This window comes from Mesoplodon densirostris, chromosome 13, assembly GCF_025265405.1.
Source record: "Mesoplodon densirostris isolate mMesDen1 chromosome 13, mMesDen1 primary haplotype, whole genome shotgun sequence".
Taxonomy (NCBI): domain Eukaryota; kingdom Metazoa; phylum Chordata; class Mammalia; order Artiodactyla; family Ziphiidae; genus Mesoplodon; species Mesoplodon densirostris.
Window position 1 is genome coordinate 57,867,271 of NC_082673.1, and position 18,561 is coordinate 57,885,831.

At 38.1% G+C, this 18,561-nt stretch overlaps 2 protein-coding genes across 2 annotated transcripts in view; both read right to left on the reverse strand.

Moving 5' to 3' along the window:
- Window positions 1-18,298, reverse strand: part of RGS22 (regulator of G protein signaling 22) — a 149,776-nt gene extending 131,478 nt beyond the window's left edge. The window contains 3 exon segments of the mRNA XM_060115727.1: window positions 7,303-7,524; window positions 16,751-16,813; window positions 18,269-18,298. Coding sequence (XP_059971710.1) covers window positions 7,303-7,524; window positions 16,751-16,813; window positions 18,269-18,298 — 315 coding nt within the window.
- LOC132500941 (growth hormone-inducible transmembrane protein-like) lies at window positions 1,110-2,056 on the reverse strand. The gene is made up of 2 exons (XM_060116322.1): window positions 1,791-2,056; window positions 1,110-1,716 (listed from the first exon to the last, which is right to left on the reverse strand). Exons 1-2 carry the CDS (start codon window positions 1,991-1,993, stop codon window positions 1,110-1,112), a joined length of 810 nt encoding a protein of 269 aa, XP_059972305.1. The 5' UTR covers window positions 1,994-2,056.
- Window positions 18,299-18,561: the final 263 nt, after the last annotated feature.

The window sequence follows — 18,561 nt, forward strand, 5'->3', positions numbered from 1 at the left end:
ATACTGTTCTCCATAGTGGTTGTATCAATTTACATTCCCACCAACAGTGCAAGAGTGTTCCCTTTTCTCCACACCCTCTCCAGCATTTATTGTTTGTAGATTTTTTGATGATGGCCATTCTGACTGGTGTGAGATGATATCTCACTGTAGTTTTGATTTGCATTTCTCTAATGATTAATGGTGTTGAGCATTCTTTCATGTGTTTGTTGGCAGTCTGTATGTCTTCTTTGGAGAAATGTCTATTTAGGTCTTCTGCCCATTTTTGGATTGGGTTGTTTGGTTTTTTGTTATTGAGCTGCTTATAAATTTTGGGGATTAATCCTTTGTCAGTTGCTTCATTTGCAAATATTTTCTCCCATTCTGAGGGTTGTCTTTTGGTCTTGTTTATGGTTTCCTTTGCTGTGCAAAAGCTTTTAAGTTTCATTAGGTCCCATTTGTTTATTTTTGTTTTTATTTCCATTTCTCTAGGAGGTAGGTTCAAAAGGATCACATCTATACTGTAAGGAGAGACTGGAGAATCACCTATGCCTTTGTTTTCTGCTCAACACTTATGACAAGTTCAGCAGATGTACAGCCATGACTTGTTTCCAAACATCCAGACCCCTTCACTGGCTCACCACAATTACATGACTGTTAAGTTCTAAGTATTCAAAGAAAGACTGCAGGTGTCCCTTTACTTCTCTCTGGTATCTTTACCAAACCCCTATATCGCTTATGACATTACTTGTTAATATTCCACATTCCAAATGAAAAATGCAGGTACACAAGTTTGCTAAATTTCACTTAACCAAATAAATTTAATAATAGATAAAATACTTAAATTCCTGCAACACAAAACTTGGTTTTCACATTCATTAGAACATTTTAGAATTACTCAAACATGAGAATTGAAAATGTGTGTGCTATCTGGAAGAGAACTACTGAATTTATTCTCCAGGAGAAAAAGCAGACCTGAAGTATCACATTACTGGAACACTTGAAACATGTTGACAAGTTCTTATCTTCTAAACTTCCATGAAAGCTGCTTGTACAAACTATTTAAAGAATATCTGCCCCTATTAGACAAGCCAGATATGTGATGTATTAAGGAAGTTAGAAGCTGAGTCACTTCACTTCTTTCTGTTGCCTCCAGTTGCTAGAATACTGGCAACTTGCATAAATATATTTAAAATGTCCATGTAGATTCCCAACATCAAACTGATAGGATCATATTTTTTAACTCCATACACTGGTACTACTTCTGCATGCTTGATTACTTTCTGTGTATCATACAGGAGAAATGTGCTGAAAAGAACTAATCCACCATAAATTGCCACTGAGTACAGAGTGGCACCAGCCACAGTGGTAGGTGGAAGAAACACAGATCCTAGTGAGGACACAAAGACGACACCCAGGCCTACACCCAGGGGTGCTCCCTTGTTCAAAAACTTCTCACTGGGCACACACATGGCCATGGTGGAGAGGCCTCCCACAATGCCAGCCATGTACCATACAGCTCTGACAAGAAGAGGCCCCCCTAATATCATAAGAAGAGCCACCACTGCACCCATCACACTAGAATGTAGTAACCAAGCAAGATGCTTTGGGCCTGGGCTCCTTACCAGCATTCCAGCTTCAATCATGCATGCAAAGGTTGCACCAGTTGTCACCCAACAGCCTCTCATCATGAAGTTCATGAGAGCAGAAGTTCTGCTCACAGCCAGGGCAGACAAAGCTGTTATGCCAATACTTCTGGCTAAATACATATAGGTGGAATGAATTCTATCCTTCACATACTGAGGCCAAATTATAGCTTTTTCAATAGCTCCAACCTCATTAGACATTGGCACTCCCAAGCCATAGTAGCACAAAGCTCCAAGACCAACTGCAGCAATAAACCATCTTTCCATCTGATCAATCTAAAATATTTTTTCCAATGATTGTTCCAAAGCTGTCTCCTTGAGTTCTTGGCTAGTTTTCCCATGCTGAATTCTAATTCTTGTCTTGGTGGCATATTCCCTGCTGGGTGTTAAGAGCCACTGATTCTTTGTGATGGAATTCTTCACAACAGGGGAGGCCTTGGTGAAACCTTGGTGGAAAACCCTGGAAGGTAGTGTCTGGAGACACAAGTCTTGTGGCCAGCATGGTGGTGCACCAGGTTTACCAAGCAGATCTGAAATGCTCAGCCCCTGGTCACCTCAAGCATGCAGTTCCCCTTCTGGGCCGGCGAAACACAGCCATGCACATCTCGTGCATCCTCCACCCACCTCTTACTGACTGCACATGCCTAAAATAGACTTTAAAACAAACACTGCAACAAAAGACAAAGGAAGGCATTACATAATTATAAAAAGGTCAATCCAAGAAAAGGATATAACATTCATAAATATTTAAGCACCAACATAGAAGCATCTAAGTATATAAAGCAAATATTAACACACACAAAAGGAGAAATAGACAGTAACACAATAATAGTAGAGGAATTTAGTGCCCAACATACATCAACAGACAGATCATCCAGACAGAAAATCAGTAAGAAAACATTGGCTTTAAATGACACAGCAGACCTGATACACCTAATAGACAGATACAGAACATTCCACCCCAAAATTTCATAATACACATTTTTTTTCAAGTACACATGGAACATTACTCAGGATAGCTCACATGTTAGGCCACAAAACAAGTCTCAGTAAATTTAAGAAGACTGAAATCATATCAATCATCTTTTCTGACCACAATGGTATGAAACTAGACATCAAGTACAAGAAGAAAACTGGAAAAGACACAAACATGGAAGGGCCAAATAACATGCTACTAAACCACCAGTGGATCAGTGAAGACATCAAAGAGGAAATTAAAAATACCTTGAAACAAATGAAAATGAAAACACAACTTTCCAAAGTCTATGGGACATAGCAAAAGCAGTTCTAAGAGGGAAGTTCATGGTGATACAGGCCTTCCTCAAGAAATAAGAGAAGTCTCAAATAAGCAATGTATCTTTACAGCTAAAGGAACTAGAAAAAGAAGAAAAATGAAGTCCAAAGTTAGTACAAGGAAGAAAATAATAAATATCAGAGCAGGAATACATGAAGTAGAGACTTAAAAAAAAAAGATCAATGAAAAGCTAGTTCTTTGAAAAGATAAACAAAATTGATAAACCTTTACCCAGACTCATCAAGAAATAAGAGAGATCCCAAGTAAATAAAATCAGAAATGAAAGGGAAGTTACAAGAAATATCACAGAAATACAAAGCATCATAAGAGACTAGTACAAACAATTATTTGTCAATAAACTGGACAACCTAGAAGAGACGGATAAATTCCTAAAAATATACAATCTTCTAAGACTCAATCATGAAGAAATAGAAAATCTTAATAGACAAATTACCAATAATAAAATTGAATTAGTAATAATTAAAAAAAAAACACCTCCCAACAAACAGAAGTCAAAGACCAGAAGCCTTCACAGGGGAATTCTACCAAACATTTTAAAAAGAGTTAACACCTATCCTTCTCAAACTATTCCAAAAAATTGAAGAGGAAGGAACACTTCCAAACTCATCCAACAAGGCCAGCATTACCCTGATACCAAAATCAACGACACTACAAAAAAAAGAAAAAGAAAAGAAAAAGAAAATTACAGGCCAATATACCTGATGAACAAAGATGCAAAAATCCCCAATAAAACACAGAGGGTGAATTCAATAACACATTAAAAGAATCATAGGGGCTTCCCTGGTGGCGCAGTGGTTGGGAGTCTGCCTGCCAATGAAGGGGACGCGGGTTCGCGCCCTGGTCTGGGAAGATCCCACATGCCACGGAGCAACTAGGCCCGTGAGCCACAATTACTGAGCCTGCGCGTCTGGAGCCTGTGCTCCGCAACAAGAGAGGCCACGATAGTGAGAGGCCCGCGCACCGCGATGAAGAGTGGCCCCCACTCGCCGCAACCAGAGAAAGCCCTTGCACAGAAACGAAGACCCAACACAGCCATAAATAAATAAATAAATAAATAAATTTTAAAAAAAAAGAATCATAAATCAGATCAACTGGGATTTATCCCAGGGATGCAAGGATGGTTCAATATCAACAAATCAATGTGATATACCATATTAACAAATGAATAAAAATCATATGATCATCTCAATAGATGCAGAAAAAGCATTTGACAAAATTCAACATCCATTTATGATGAAAAAAAAAACTCTCAAAAAAGTGGGCACAGAGGGAACATACCTTAACATAATAAAGGCCATGTGACAAACCCACAGCTAACATCATACTCAATGGTGAAAATTCTTCCTCTAAAATCAGGAACAAGACAAGGATACCCACTCTTGCCACTTTTATTCAACATAATATTGGAACTCCTAGCAACACCAACCAGATAAGAAAAAGAAATAAAAGACATCCAAACTGGAAAAAAAGATGTAAAATGGTCACTATTTGCAGATGACATGATACTATATATAGAATACCCTAAAGACTCTGCCAAAAATTATTAGAACAAATAAATTCAGTAAAGTTGCAGGGTACAAAATTAATATACAGAAATATGTTGCATTTCTATACTCCAATAATGAACTACCAGAAAGAAAAAATTAAGAAAACAATCACATTTACAACTGCATCAAAAAGAATAAAATACATAGGAATAAATTTAACTAAGCAGGTGAAAGACCTGTACTCTGAAAACTATAAGATATTGATGAAAGAAATTAAAGATGAACAAATAAATGGAAAGATATACCATGCCTGTGGATGGGAAGAATTAATATTGTTAACATGTACATACTACCCAAAGCATTCTATAGATTCAGAGTAATCCCTAGCAAAACACCCATGGCATTTTCCCCAGAACTAGAATAATTCTATAATTTGTATGAAACCACAAAAGATCCCAAATATCCAAAGCAATCTTAAGAAAGAAGAACAGGGCTTCCCTGGTGGTGCAGTGGTTGAGAATCCGCCTGTCAGTGCAGGGGACACAGGTTCGATCCCTGGTCCGGGAAGATCCCGCATGCCACGGAGCAATTAAGCCTGTGTGCCACAACTACTGAGCCTGCGCTCTAGAGCCCGCGAGCCACAACTACTGAAGGTCGCGTGCCTAGAGCCCATGCTCCGCAACAAGAGAAGCCACCAGAATGAGAAGCCCATGAACCACAATGAAGAATAGCCCCCACTCGCCGCAACCAGAGAAAAACCTGTGCGCAGCAATGAAGACCCAATGCAGCCAGAAAAAATAAATAAAATAAAATAATAAAATAAATTAATTTAAAAAAAAGAACAAAGCAGGAGGTATTACGTTCCCTGGTTTCAAACTATACTACAAAGCTACAGTAATCAAAACAGGATGGCATTGTCACAAGAACAAACATATAGATCAATGGAATGGAATACGGAGCCCAGAAATAAACCCATACTTATGTGGTCAATTAATCCATGACAAAGGAGGCAAGACTATACCATGGGGAAAGACAGTCTCTTCAATAAATGGTGTTGAGAAAACTGGACAACTATGCAAAAGAATAAAACCAGACCACTTTCTTACACCATATACAAAAATAAACTCAAAATGGATTAAGGACTTAAATGTAAGACCCAAAAGCATAAAACTCCTAAAAGAAAACATAGGCAATATGCTCTCTGAAACTGGTCTTAGCAATATTTTTTTTTTTTTGGATCTGTCACCTCAGGCAACGGCAGCAAAAGCAAAAGTAAACAAATGGGACTACATCAAACTAAAAAGTTTTGCACAGCAAAAGAAACCATCAACAAAGCAAAAAGGCCACTTACTGAATGAGAGAAGATATCTGCAAATGATACATCTGATAAGGGATTAATATCCAAATTATATGAAGAACTCATACAACTCAACAACAAAAAAAAACAATCCAATTTAAAAAATTGGCTAAGGACCTTAACAGACATTTTTCCAGAGAAGACATACAGGCACATACAGATGTCCAACAGGCACATGAAAAGATGCTCAAGATCACTAACTGGATGGGAAATGCAAATCAAAACCACAATGAGATACCACCTCACACCTGTCAGAACGGCTATTATCAAAAAAGACAACAAATAAAGTGTTGGCGAGGATGTGGAGTAAAAGGAACTCTCACGTACTGTAAATTGGTACAACCACTATGGAAAATAGGATGGAGTTTCCTCAAAGAATTAAAACTAGAACTACCATATGATCCAACAATTCCACCTCTGGGGGAGGGGGAATGGGCAAAATAAGTAAAGGGAATTAAGCGGTACAAACTTCCAATTATAAAATAAATCTCAGGGATGCAAAGTATAGCATAGGGAACATACTTAATAATATTGTAATAACTTTGTATAGTGACAGATGGTAACTAGACTTACTGTGGTTTTCATTTCACAATGTATAAAAATATCAAATCACTGTGTTGCACACCTGAAACTAATATAATTAAAAGACAGAAATCTCAATTCCCAAATGCTTGATAGGATAGAACTCAAATGAAATAAATTCACTGCACAGGCATAACTTGTTTTTTTGTGCTTTGCTTTATTGTGCCTCACGGATACTTTGTTTTTTACAAACGGAAGGTTAGTGGCATCCCTGTGGCAGGCGAGTCTATCAGCACCATTCTTCCCACAGTATTTGCTCACTTCATGTTTCTGTGTCACATTTTGGTAATTCTTGCAATATTTCAAACATTTTCATTATTATTACATTTGTTATGGTGATCTGTGATCAGTTATCTTTGATGTTACTACTATGACTTGCTGAAGGCTCAGATGATGGTTAGTGTTTTTTAGCGGTAAAGTATTTTTTAAATTAAGGTATGTACATTGTTTTTTAAGACACAATGCCATGGTACACTTAATAGACTACAGTGTAGTGTAAACATAATTTTTATATGCACTGGGAAACCAAAATAATTGTATGACTTGCTTTATCATGATATTCACTTTGTTGTGGTGGTCTGGAGCCAAACATGCAATATCTCCAAGGCATGCCTGTATACCCACACTTTCTAGAATGCATCTAAACTGTAAAGCATACATATATTTATAGTGCCCCAAATTAAACTTATTTTCTAAATATTCAAAGTAAACTACATGAATCTGCTCATACTGATAATCAAATATCAACAAACTGCTAGACTAAACTGGCCATTTGATATGAATAAGATGATACAGTAACTAACAAATACTTTGTGCAAGTACAATAAAATTTAATAGATACAGTTACATTTCAGAAAGGGAAGCCCAAGGAACCTGATGTTAATCTCACTTAATGCTTTATCTACCTAGCAAGATATAAACTCAAATATACTTTCTTACCATGATATTGTAGTTGACATTAATGGTCTCATCTTCATAAGGGGCATTCACTTGAACAGGTTTAACACCACTCTTTCCTTTTCTTACAACATCATAGATGGGATTTCGAGGTTGCTGGTTTAAGAGAGTCTTTTTCAGTTGCTTTTCCAGAAGTTGTGGAGCATTGTTAACTACTTCAAAAACTCCATAGTCCACATTAAATCTAATTGCCTCTGAAAAGGTCTGCAAAATAAAATTGTGGAAATACGTCTCACAATTTTAAAAACCAGAAACTCACTGTCTCCAAGAAGACCTGATACTTACATGTATGCATATATACTTACACAAAGTTTTGTATTCTTAATCATTACCTCTTTCCTTTTAGAAGCTTAGAAATCTCTTGACTACAGGTAAGGGAACCCACTGAATCCTTCTTTTCCAAATGTACTTATGCCATGAGCTAAGTGTCAGGATATATCATGGCAGAAATTCCTTTTGCATAAACCTCTTATCTCCGTGCTTCTTTGGAACTGGAAAGAAATACACACCTGGTCTCTATGAAGCAATGTTATTCTCTTAGAAGGGGGTGGATTCCTAGGGAAGAATGAGTGAAGTAAGAAGAAATAACACTCCTGTTGTCTCTTGTATTCCCAGGAGGCATGAAAGCTAAGTCTCCCTTGCCCAAAAGGAGAAAATTAAGTACAATGTGTTCTTCATTTAAGAATATTTCAACACCGTTCCATTCACTGTGACCAAAAAAAGGAGGGAGAGTGAAAGACAATATTTCTGAGCTTTTCTCAGTAATTACTAAATGCTGCCAACTTTTATTTAAAGTCAGTCAGTTAATATACAACAGTCAGGAGTCTTGAGTTTGAATACCAGCTTGCCAATAAGTAGCTCTGCGACTCTGGGTAAATCACTAACATGTTTGGGGCCTCTATCTCCATAGCAAGTATATAGTGGATTGGCTGTGTCTTTTCTCATTTTGCCCTCCAAATCCAGAATCAGGTCCCTTTTTCAGAATATTAATTTATTTTAGGATTCCTTCAGAGAACTGCATACTCATGTGGATTAATTTATATATATTTAGCCAGGTAGTAGAAGACATTAAGCCCTTCCCCTTGGATCAGCAAGGGGAAGACATTAAGCCCTTCCCCTTGGATCAGCTAGGGAGAGCAACAATTCTTCCAAGTTTTACTAACAGATTGCTAGATATACTATAGTTAAAATTTAATAAATGGCAGGATGTTATAAAATTGGAGTTAGAAATATATGTGTATATGTATAAATACCTATTATGTGTTTGTGTGTGTATATGTGGGTATATACATATATATATATATATATATATATGTATATACACACACACACATATTTTTTAATAAAGACTCATCCGACAGTAAGATGGCATCTTAGGAAGATCCTGAATATGTCTCCTCCAGTGGACACACTGAGTCCACAGCTACATATGGAACAATTTCCTCATAAAGAAGCCAAAATGCTGGCTGAGTGATGACTACACACTGGGCAAACAAGATGCAAACCACATCACACAGATAGGAGAAGCTGGGACACAACCTTGCCATAAACCCCACCGCGGTGCAGTGACCCTGCGAGGCAACTCGAAACCCAGAGCTTCTCCATGAGGAGCAAAGGGTTCAAACTCCACATCAGGAATCCCAACTTTAAAGACCTGCGCGTGAGAGATGAGCCTCTGATTTTGAAAATCAACAGGGCTCACATCCCAAGACATGAACTGAGATGTGAGAAAAGGGAAAGTGGTCCTACAGTCAGCACATACGGTGAAATCATATTTAGTCAAAACTATCCCTTGAAATCCTTGAAAACACTTAGTATCGTGTTGTTCTATCTTTCAAGAAGTTTATCACAGTCAGTTTTTCCTCTGACATTGAAATGTGTCACTACTTCTTTATTTAGGGACCAGATAAAGTGGTGGTCTTGTGTTTAAAGCTCATGTTATACAAAACTATGTATGTTTACCACGAGAATCACCCTCAGCATAAGAAGACGGCTACACTAAGAGGCAAGAGGGATAAGAGCCACTGAGGGAGTGGCAGATTCTCATCTTCCATCTCACACGCTCTCTAGGATGTTCACAGACTGGTCTCTGTGTGTTTGTGGACTGGTAAACAGTCACCCTCACTCTTTAAATCATGCTCGCTCACTCTGCAGAGCACGAATAATTCATTTTGAGTAATAACGCGTGTATGAGGCAAGTCCACTTTAACCCACAATAACTACAATAGAAGTATATACAGACTGGAGTGACGGCACAGAAGGATTTGTTAACTATCTTTAGGAAATTAAGGAAGTTGTATAGAGAAACCTGAGTCTGGAAGAATAAACAGGCAGTCTCAACAGCCAGATGAGGGAGAGAAGGGAATTCAGCAAAAGAAATAGCAAGTGTATCGAGATACATGCACCAACAATAGACAAGGAGCACCAGACAACAGGGTGCTTTTGAGGACCTGCAAGAAGTTTGACGTTGCTGAAGCTTAATATTCGAGGGGAGAATAACATGATGGAAGCCTGGAGAGAAAGGCAGAGGACAAGTACACCAAGGACTTTCTATTTATGCCATAACTCTCAACTTACTCTCTCAAATCAGTGATTCTCAGAGGGTGTCCCTGGACCAGCAGCATCAGCATCACCTAGGAACCTGTTAGAAATGCAGATTCTTGGGCCTCACCCCATCATCAGAAACTCTGAGGGTGGGTCCCAGTAGTCTGTGTTTAACAAGCCCTCAGGTGATTCTGACGCATGCTCAAGTTTGAGAATCATTGCTTTAGAATGATGGGGAGCCACTGCAGAGTTTTTAACTGGGGGGAGACAGAATCCAGGTTAAGCAAACTTCAAAGCCCACATTCTGTTTCCTACTTCATGCTGACTTTCATGCGTGTTCACATACATGGAAGGGCTGGCCGTCTATGGTCTATACCATCTACGGTCTATAGGAGAAAGAACCCTGGGCTTTATTCTCCGAAGTTCTGTTGTCTGCTTAAGAAGAATCTCTCTCGGGCTTCCCTGGTGGCGCAGTGGTTGAGAATCTACCTGCTAATGCAGGGGACACGGGTTCGAGCCCTGGTCTGGGAAGATCCCACATGCCGCAGAGCAGCTAGGCCCGTGAGCCACAGCTGCTGAGCCTGCGCATCTGGAGCCTGTGCTCCGCAACAAGAGAGGCCGCGATAGTGAGAGGCCCGCGCACCGTGATGAAGGGTGGCCCCCACTTGCCACAACTGGAGAAAGCCCTCGCACAGAAACGAAGACCCAACACAGCCCTAAATAAATTAATTAAAAAAAAAAAAAAGAAGAATCTCTCTCACACGTCATGTCCTCTTGTTTTTACCGTTTCTAGGCTTATCTACAAAATTCCTCAAATTAGTTTAGTATGTGACAATAAAAGACATGTAAAGTGGGGGAGGTAGAAATGAAGGATGGAGGAAGACCTCCCCTCAGAAAGCTGAGTAGGCTGATTTAGAGAACACTCAGCTTTTCATCATATGATAGGAAAAACCTTCAGTTTGAGCCTCAAACCCAATCCTCTGCAAGCTGTTACAGACTGCCCTTTCCCTTACTTAATTTTCTTATTTCAAGGGTATCATTTTCCAAATGTTCTAAAACGAATTGACCTGAAGGTGGTGAAAGCTAACTTTGTAGTACCAGTCATCCATGTGCGAAAAATATTTTCACAGAAAAAGCAAGTGCATGAAAATATTTTTACCACAATAAATTGCTGGTTCCACATTTCTTTGAAAAGAGGAGGAAAAAAAAACCTGTGAATAATTAGTGATGTGCTTTAACTGCCAGCCCAGCACCACTGAAACTTACCGGGTGCCAAATTATTTAGCTGAACAGTATTTAAATTAAAAACTAATGACTAGGTTAATTTAATACATGTTCATCTCTGCTCCAACTCTGTCTCTACTAATTGAGCTCCAAAGCTATATTTTAAACATGCATCTTAGTCAGTGAATGAGAAACATCTGACAACTTGAATATAACAAGTCAGTTACCAATAACAACTTCTTTTAATCTAAGTTTTATTGTCATTTTAGATGCTTAACCATAAACTATTTACTGGACATATTCACCAGTGGGATGGAAGGAATAATGTGCCACATAAAATGCATAGAAAATATCCTTAGTTCAAAAATGAGTTACATTAGGTAATTTGAGTGCTTTATGTTTGAGCTACAAGGCTTATCAAAACACCCATAGGAACAAATGCTGAACTAAGCAGTACTACCCAGGGCTCCAACAACACCTTTAAAAATCAGTCTCTGAGTATTTAAGTCTTGGCAGGGGAAGCCCCAAGTCCTTCATCCCCACTTCATCCCACCCATTCCCCAAATCCATACTCTCTCTCTTTCTCTCTCGCTCTCCCCTTACCCAACAATCTAACGTATAACTCCTTCATAAAGCTGCAAGAAATTATAATAGTTTACAGATTTTAAAAAAGTGTGGAGAATCATTCCAAAAAGAGAAGTTATGGTAAAATTCCAAAGGCACATAGCTAAGCATGGTCTGGCAAACACATGACATACCTATCCTTGCAAGGAGGGTAGAGAATAGGCCACCCCTTCAGCTTCTGCAAACCATAAATGTCACAAACATTCTAAACCACCCACAGAGGACCAACCTAAATCTGTATGTGGGCTCATCTTCTCAATCCCACAACAGTCACTGAGCATAAAACACACAAAGCAAAACCAAAAGGAAAAAAAAAAGTGTTTTCACACTACAGCATAGAAGAAAACTTAATAAGCAAACACTTGTCCATAAAGAGTTGACAGCAGAAAAAAAAAACCTCCCAGACACCAAATGAAAACAATATCTGAAAGTGAACCTGGCACCAGAACAAACGGAATGAAGTTATGAAAGCTAGGATTTGGAAAGTGCCATAATCATTTATAATAGCAGCAACTGTCCTGGATTCCCCTCATCAAAAAATAACATGGAGGCAGGCTACCAGCCATCAATTTCTGGATCTTACAATGTGTCCCAAGGGTGTAATGGTGTCATGGAAAGAAATGGTGTAGGAGACAGAAAGCCTGATTCCTAGGCCCATTTGTGCCACAATCCAGTTATGGGACCCTGGGCATTGCACTACAGATGTGAAGGAAATCTCAGAAATCTAGATGACTTAAGAGCTCTTTTTGAGAGAGAATGTTATAACATGTGTCTACACTCTCGGGCTTAGGTGTTGGGCCTTTTTTTTTGGAGGGTGCAGGCGGTAGAGAAGCGGAGGCAGATTAGAAGGTTTATTTATTTATTTCAAGGATCTTACATGGAAGACATAAAAATAAAATCGTCCTCAAGAACTTTAGGGAGATACAGAAGAAAGGGACCTATCCTGGCCCCAGGAAATTTACGGTGTAACTCCTGAGATTAAGAAAGACACTCTTAGGGCTTCCCCGGTGGCACAGTGGTTGGGAGTCCGCCTGCCGATGCAGGGGACACGGATTCGTACCCCGGTCCGGGAGGATCCCACATGCCACGGAGCGGCTGGGTCTGTGGGCCATGGCCGCTGGGCCTGCGCGTCCGGAGCCTGTACTCTGCAATGGGGGAGGCCACGGCAGTGAGAGGCCCGCGTACCGCAAAAAAAAAAAAAAAAAAAAGAAAGACACTCTTAGAGGAGAAGAAATTAATCAAATTTTCTTTGGCTGAAAAAGTCTCATCTCCCACCCAGTACATATATCCCCTATAAAATACTGCCCCAAATGATTACCTATACGTGAATATCTTCAATCACAGGGAGTTTGATCCTGCACAAGCCAGCCCATTCTATGGTTAGAAAACAATCTTTAAACGTTTCTTATAGTGAGTGAAAGTCAATTTCCTCATAAATGCTGGCCCTGGTTCTGCCCTCTAGCTTCACAGAATATGTTAACCCTTCTTCCTCAATCAGAGCTTCAACTACTTGGAAAGAGCGCTTCATTACAACACTTCTACCCATTCCCAAGCCAGGTTCAACACCCACTCGTCTTTCTTTCAACCCTCACTCATCTGACATGGTTTCCAGAGCATCCATTAACAGAGTCTTATTGAGCCTGGTTTGGCAGAGCAACTCTTAACATACCGCACTAAGAATGCAACACAATATTCCAAATGAGGTCTGACAATTCAATCTAATTCAAAAAACCATTTACTGAGCGCCTGCTATGCTCCAGACTAATATTTTTCTTGATCTTAACTACATTTCTATTAATGCACCCTAAAAACACATTAGCTTTGTTTGTTTTAGCCCATTTCAGACTACCATGACAAAAATGAGACCAGATTCTGTTATCCAAACTATTAGTTTATCCCTCTGCTGCCATTTCTACAGTCACTACAGTGCAGTAAGACAAGTTTCTGAGCCATGTGGACCTGAGTGGACCCTGTCACTTACTAGCTGAGTGACCTTAAGCTGGAAAAACACTGGTTCACTTGCAATGTTTCATCCAAGTCTCGGATAAAAAATAATTCTTAAACGTCAAAGCCAATGACAGATTTGCATGGGACAGACTATTCTCTAGAATGACAATGATCCATCAATCCAATTAAAGAGTGACCACGCCTCATGTTTCAGGAATGGATGACAAGATGGGCTAGTCAGTGAGGGAAAGGAAAGAGAAGCACTACTTCTGTGCCAGGCACTTAACGTACATTACCTCGTTTCATAACAATCTTGTAAGATAGTTGTATTGTTTTGGTAGAGAAAGGAATCGAAGACTTAGGTAATTAAGGAACGTGTCTAAGATCACGAGTAATGAGTGGAGGGGCTGAGTGCAAACAGTTCTGCCTGCCCCCCTTTCCTAGCCACTACACTGGGAGATGAGCACAGGAAGAGCACGTGTGGTTAAGGTGAGGGAGGGTGATTGGGGGAAGCAGGAAAGAGCGCACAGGGTGACATAAGAAGTACGAAGCTAAAGACAAGGCTAGAAAGGCTCTACTGAGGCCATGTTGCAAAGAGTCCATATTCAGGAATTTGGATTTCAATCTGTCGTCTGTTAAGAGTCTACCCCTTCTAGTTGTGATTAGTGAACTCTTTCAAATATTTCAGAACGAATTTCACAGATCATGATAGGGCTTCGCAGACAAATACAGCAGCATAAGTGGAGCGTGTGTTTGGTGTATTGTTTTAGACAAGGTTGGGAGGGAAGGCTTCCTGAACAGAAGTGATATAAATCAGAGAGAAAGTGATACAGATATCTCAGGGAAGAGCCCTCCAGGCTGAAAGGCCCTGAGTACCTCTGGCATATTCATGTTTGAGAAACATAAAGAAGGCCAAGTTTTCCAGTTAGGCTGGAAAAGAATTAACAAGGGGAAGAGGCATAGGAAATAAAGACCAAGAGATGGCAAGAGCCAGGTCATAGAGGATTTTGGATTTTATTCTTAGTGTAATGAGAAGCCGCTAGACAAAGTTCTGAGCAGGAAGTAACATGGTTCAATTTATTATCATTATTATTATTTACTGAAATCCTAATACATTAAATTTATTGTTCCCTAAAGTGCCAGTTCATAACTATCCAAAAAAAAAGAGACAGATTAGTTTGGCTCACTAATTCTCAGTAAACCCATGCTGGCTTCTAATTCTTAGCTAAGTTCTCATTACTAATCTGTTCCAGAATCTTGCTAGGAACTTGGTTTAGAATCCATTATTCCTTCTCCTCGCTGCCCCCAAATTCTTTTTGAAAACCTGTGACATTTTTCCTCCTCCCATCTCATGGCATAAAGCATGGGTAGTTAATAAGCAGATTGTGTGGTACCAAATGTAAATGCAAAGGAACGAAAGGAAGAGAAACAGAGACAGAGAGAGACAGAAAGAGAGAGACAGAGAATGTAAAAGGAGAAGAATTTGGAGAGACAGAAAAGAGAGAGAAGTGGCCCAGGTGGGCTGCATGGGACATATGAAGGGGCGAAACTGCTGGGGAGGGATGAAAAGCATTATTGCAGAGACAGAGTTCAACAGAAACCACATTCAGTCCATTCAACTAAAGCCTTGAAGCAAATGTACAAAAAAAGGTCACGTCTATTCTAACTGGATGGCAGGACTTCAGCCGAGTTTTTCTTATGTTTGAAGTTAATTTTCTATACTATTGTTATATTTCTTCTATAATTTAAAAATATTTTTAAAAAGAAAGTTAGGCATGGGAATTTATTTTCTAAAGCAAGTAAAAGTCAAGATAATCATAAATCTTGAGACAATGAAATGTAAATCTTGAGAAACTGATATTAGACCCAATATAAAGATTTTTCTTTTTAAAACTTCACAAAAATGTACTTTTTTTGGAGGAAGAATGGAGAACGCAGAGCCTAGAGGAAAGACTACATAATCCAGAAGAGCAAAATTCCGACAACTTTGTGACTCTGCTGGGTTTTTTATAATATACAATTAGACAACGAAAGTTGAAGAGTCAGACCACAAAAGAATCTCCAGGAGTGTCCTGTAATGTGGCTCAAGCCTGATGCTGGAAGGGGAGAGCGTGGCTTGGTGTCTCAACCTGACCCCCATAATGGTCTCCAACACCTAGCATGCCAGGTGGAGGAGAAATCGCAAATTCTTTTTGGAAAAAAGGAAACGCAACAAACATGCATGCATAGATACATACATATACACAAAAGCTAATCTAGACAAAAAAATACATCTAATATGTTCCCTTCAAAAATCATTTTCAGTGGTTGGGCTTTAAGAGATTACTCATTTTAGTGTCCAGTCCCTTTAAAATTATTTGTGACTTTTTATATTTCAAATTTTGCCTAGTAAGAATTTGAATGAAAAAAGTTTCTATAACAATAATAAAAACCATTTCTTATCTAACTTTCTTTCATCTGACATTCCTGATGAACTTTATTTCTATACAACAGTATAAGTGCTTTTAATGCATCCCCATTTCACTTTTTCTAAATCCCTCAATACTTACTCTACCAGTCACTGCTAAGACCAAAAATCTCTTATTTGGCATCTACCTATGTTACACCAACATCTCGAGTCTTATTTACTATCGATATAAAACGCTAGTTTCCTTAAACACAAATTCCACTTTAATATCTGTCCAAGAGGATGACAATAATTGCCTAGAGGCAAGAAATTTAGTTTCTTAAATTTTTTTATATTCTCTCCTTATTACCTCAGTTCAAAGTGTAAAATGATACCCAAATACAACTGTATCCGATTTTGTACAGAATGCTTTTGATTGTTCGAAAAATTACAGGGTTTTTTTTCTTTTTTCTTTTATTTACTTTTATTGTAGTATAACTGACCCAGCTTCTTCAATAAGAATAATTCCCAAATATGATTCAAACCCAAATGATTAACTCCATAAAAAGGCAAAAACTTTATCTAAATGCTTTAATTAGTATTTAAAAAAATATTATCCCTGATAAATTTGTCTCACAAGATAATCCAGTGTTTACAATAATTTGCTTTGATAATATATTCCACAGAACATAATAATACACTCACTGGAAGGCTTAGGAATTCATTAAAGTAGTCCACAAGGAAATCATCTGTCGCCAAAGAATCTTCCTGCAAAAATACAGAAACAATATTATGCTTACACTAAAATGTCTTAAAACATGCCAATATTATTCTCTAATTCTGATACCAACAGATTATAATGTAGATCTTCAAATCGTTTTTAGTCAGTCAAGAGTGAACCCTCACTATAAATGGAACACAGTGTTACAATCTCTGGAAGGAAGAAATAAGAAAATAGAATGGAGCAGCCTCTTAAAAGGCCTTGCCACTGTACTTAGCTGGAAAACAGAACACATGAGAAATACAGCACGATGCTTAAAGAAACGTCAACAAATACAAAATACTGCACACAGCAAATTTCCCATGGACTTATTAAAAATATTTATTTCATAAAAATAAAGGCAGAGTCAATAAAGACAGAACCAGTGTTTGGGGTTAAGATGAAACTCAGAATGAAGAATTTCATGAATTGCCTAAAAGAAGTGATAAACTAAGTGAAGAAAATATTCCACTGCCTCCCCCTTAGAATGAGACAGTTTTAGTAATCTGGGTCTTGCGTAACTTTTGCACGAAGAAACTTTCACAATGCATGTGTTCTAAGAATAAGGATTGTATACATTTTTTTCCATAACTATCTCATCCACCAACATAGTCACTTTTAAAGTTGGCAAAATTGGAAAGCCACCGCCAATAACAAAGTCTCTCTTCCAAATAAAACACCTTATTTTATTAGTAATTGTTTCTATTGTGTCAAAAGCACATCATCACATACCCTGTTGTATAGTATGTGTGTTTATTTTGTTATTCATAATTATATTTCAGTTTCACAAATCTAACATGAAAGTTGACAATACGACACAATGCAATTATTTCCATATGGCTGATTATTTTCTTCTCATACGGGCCAACTTTTAAAAATTTGTTGAAGTATAGTGTGCAAGTATAAGGAAGATATTATAGTACATTAACACCTACTTTGGAAAACAGATTTTCAGGGTAATTTCTTTAAGTAATTGCAGTATCAGAATAGAGTTATGAACAATCACTTACAGGATTTATATCAAAGAACTTAGTAAAGATCTGAACTGGTTAGAACAACAACTAAGGATTTAGTTTACTAAAAATCTCAGCTGATTAAAACAACAACAATATAAAACTCAGGATTTCACAAACATACTAACCTCATAGTGGTACTTTAGTAATACATGCTCAAAAAAATTCTGATTGGCGAAGGTCAAATACAGCAGAACAAGGCAGATAACATTTGGTGGAGGCTAAAAGTCTAATCATCTTTCGAATTTCACCTTTCAGAGATACTTTAATTTTCATTTAGAAAACTAATAAATAATTCAATAAATATTTTTAGGATTTCCTGGGTAAATTTCCTAGGTAAAGGCATTGTACTACAATAAGGGTGGCCAAATTTTACACTACTGGGCTCATGATCAAAAATCCACAGATGGGAAAGTTGAATATTTTAAATTAGTAACGGTAATGGAGTACAGTCCCTGTTAGTTTTTCTAAAACAGTCATTTTGTTTTTAATTTTTAGCTATAAAACAAAATGCGTATTTCATAAATACACATAGACCTAAATGTCACCTAGAATTTGGTCAGTCACATTGCCAGAAATTTCTAGAGAATCCTCAGATTCATATATTCATTTCCAGATGCCTCACACTTCTAAGAGACTCTAATCAATGCTTTCCAAGCCATCTGTGATGAAGTACCTGTTTTGTTTTGTTTTCTCCCTAATCTATTTCAGACAGATAACTTTTGTAAAATACAATAAGAATG

Bases quoted from the DNA above. Each gene is read 5' to 3' on its own strand.
- LOC132500941 (XM_060116322.1), bottom strand. From the start codon at position 1,993: ATGCCACCAAGACAAGAATTAGAATTCAGCATGGGAAAACTAGCCAAG. The intron at 1,717-1,790 runs ATAATTTGGCCT...TATTGGCATAAC, and splicing joins TTGGAGCTATTGAAAAAGCT to AGCTTTGTCTGCCCTGGCTG.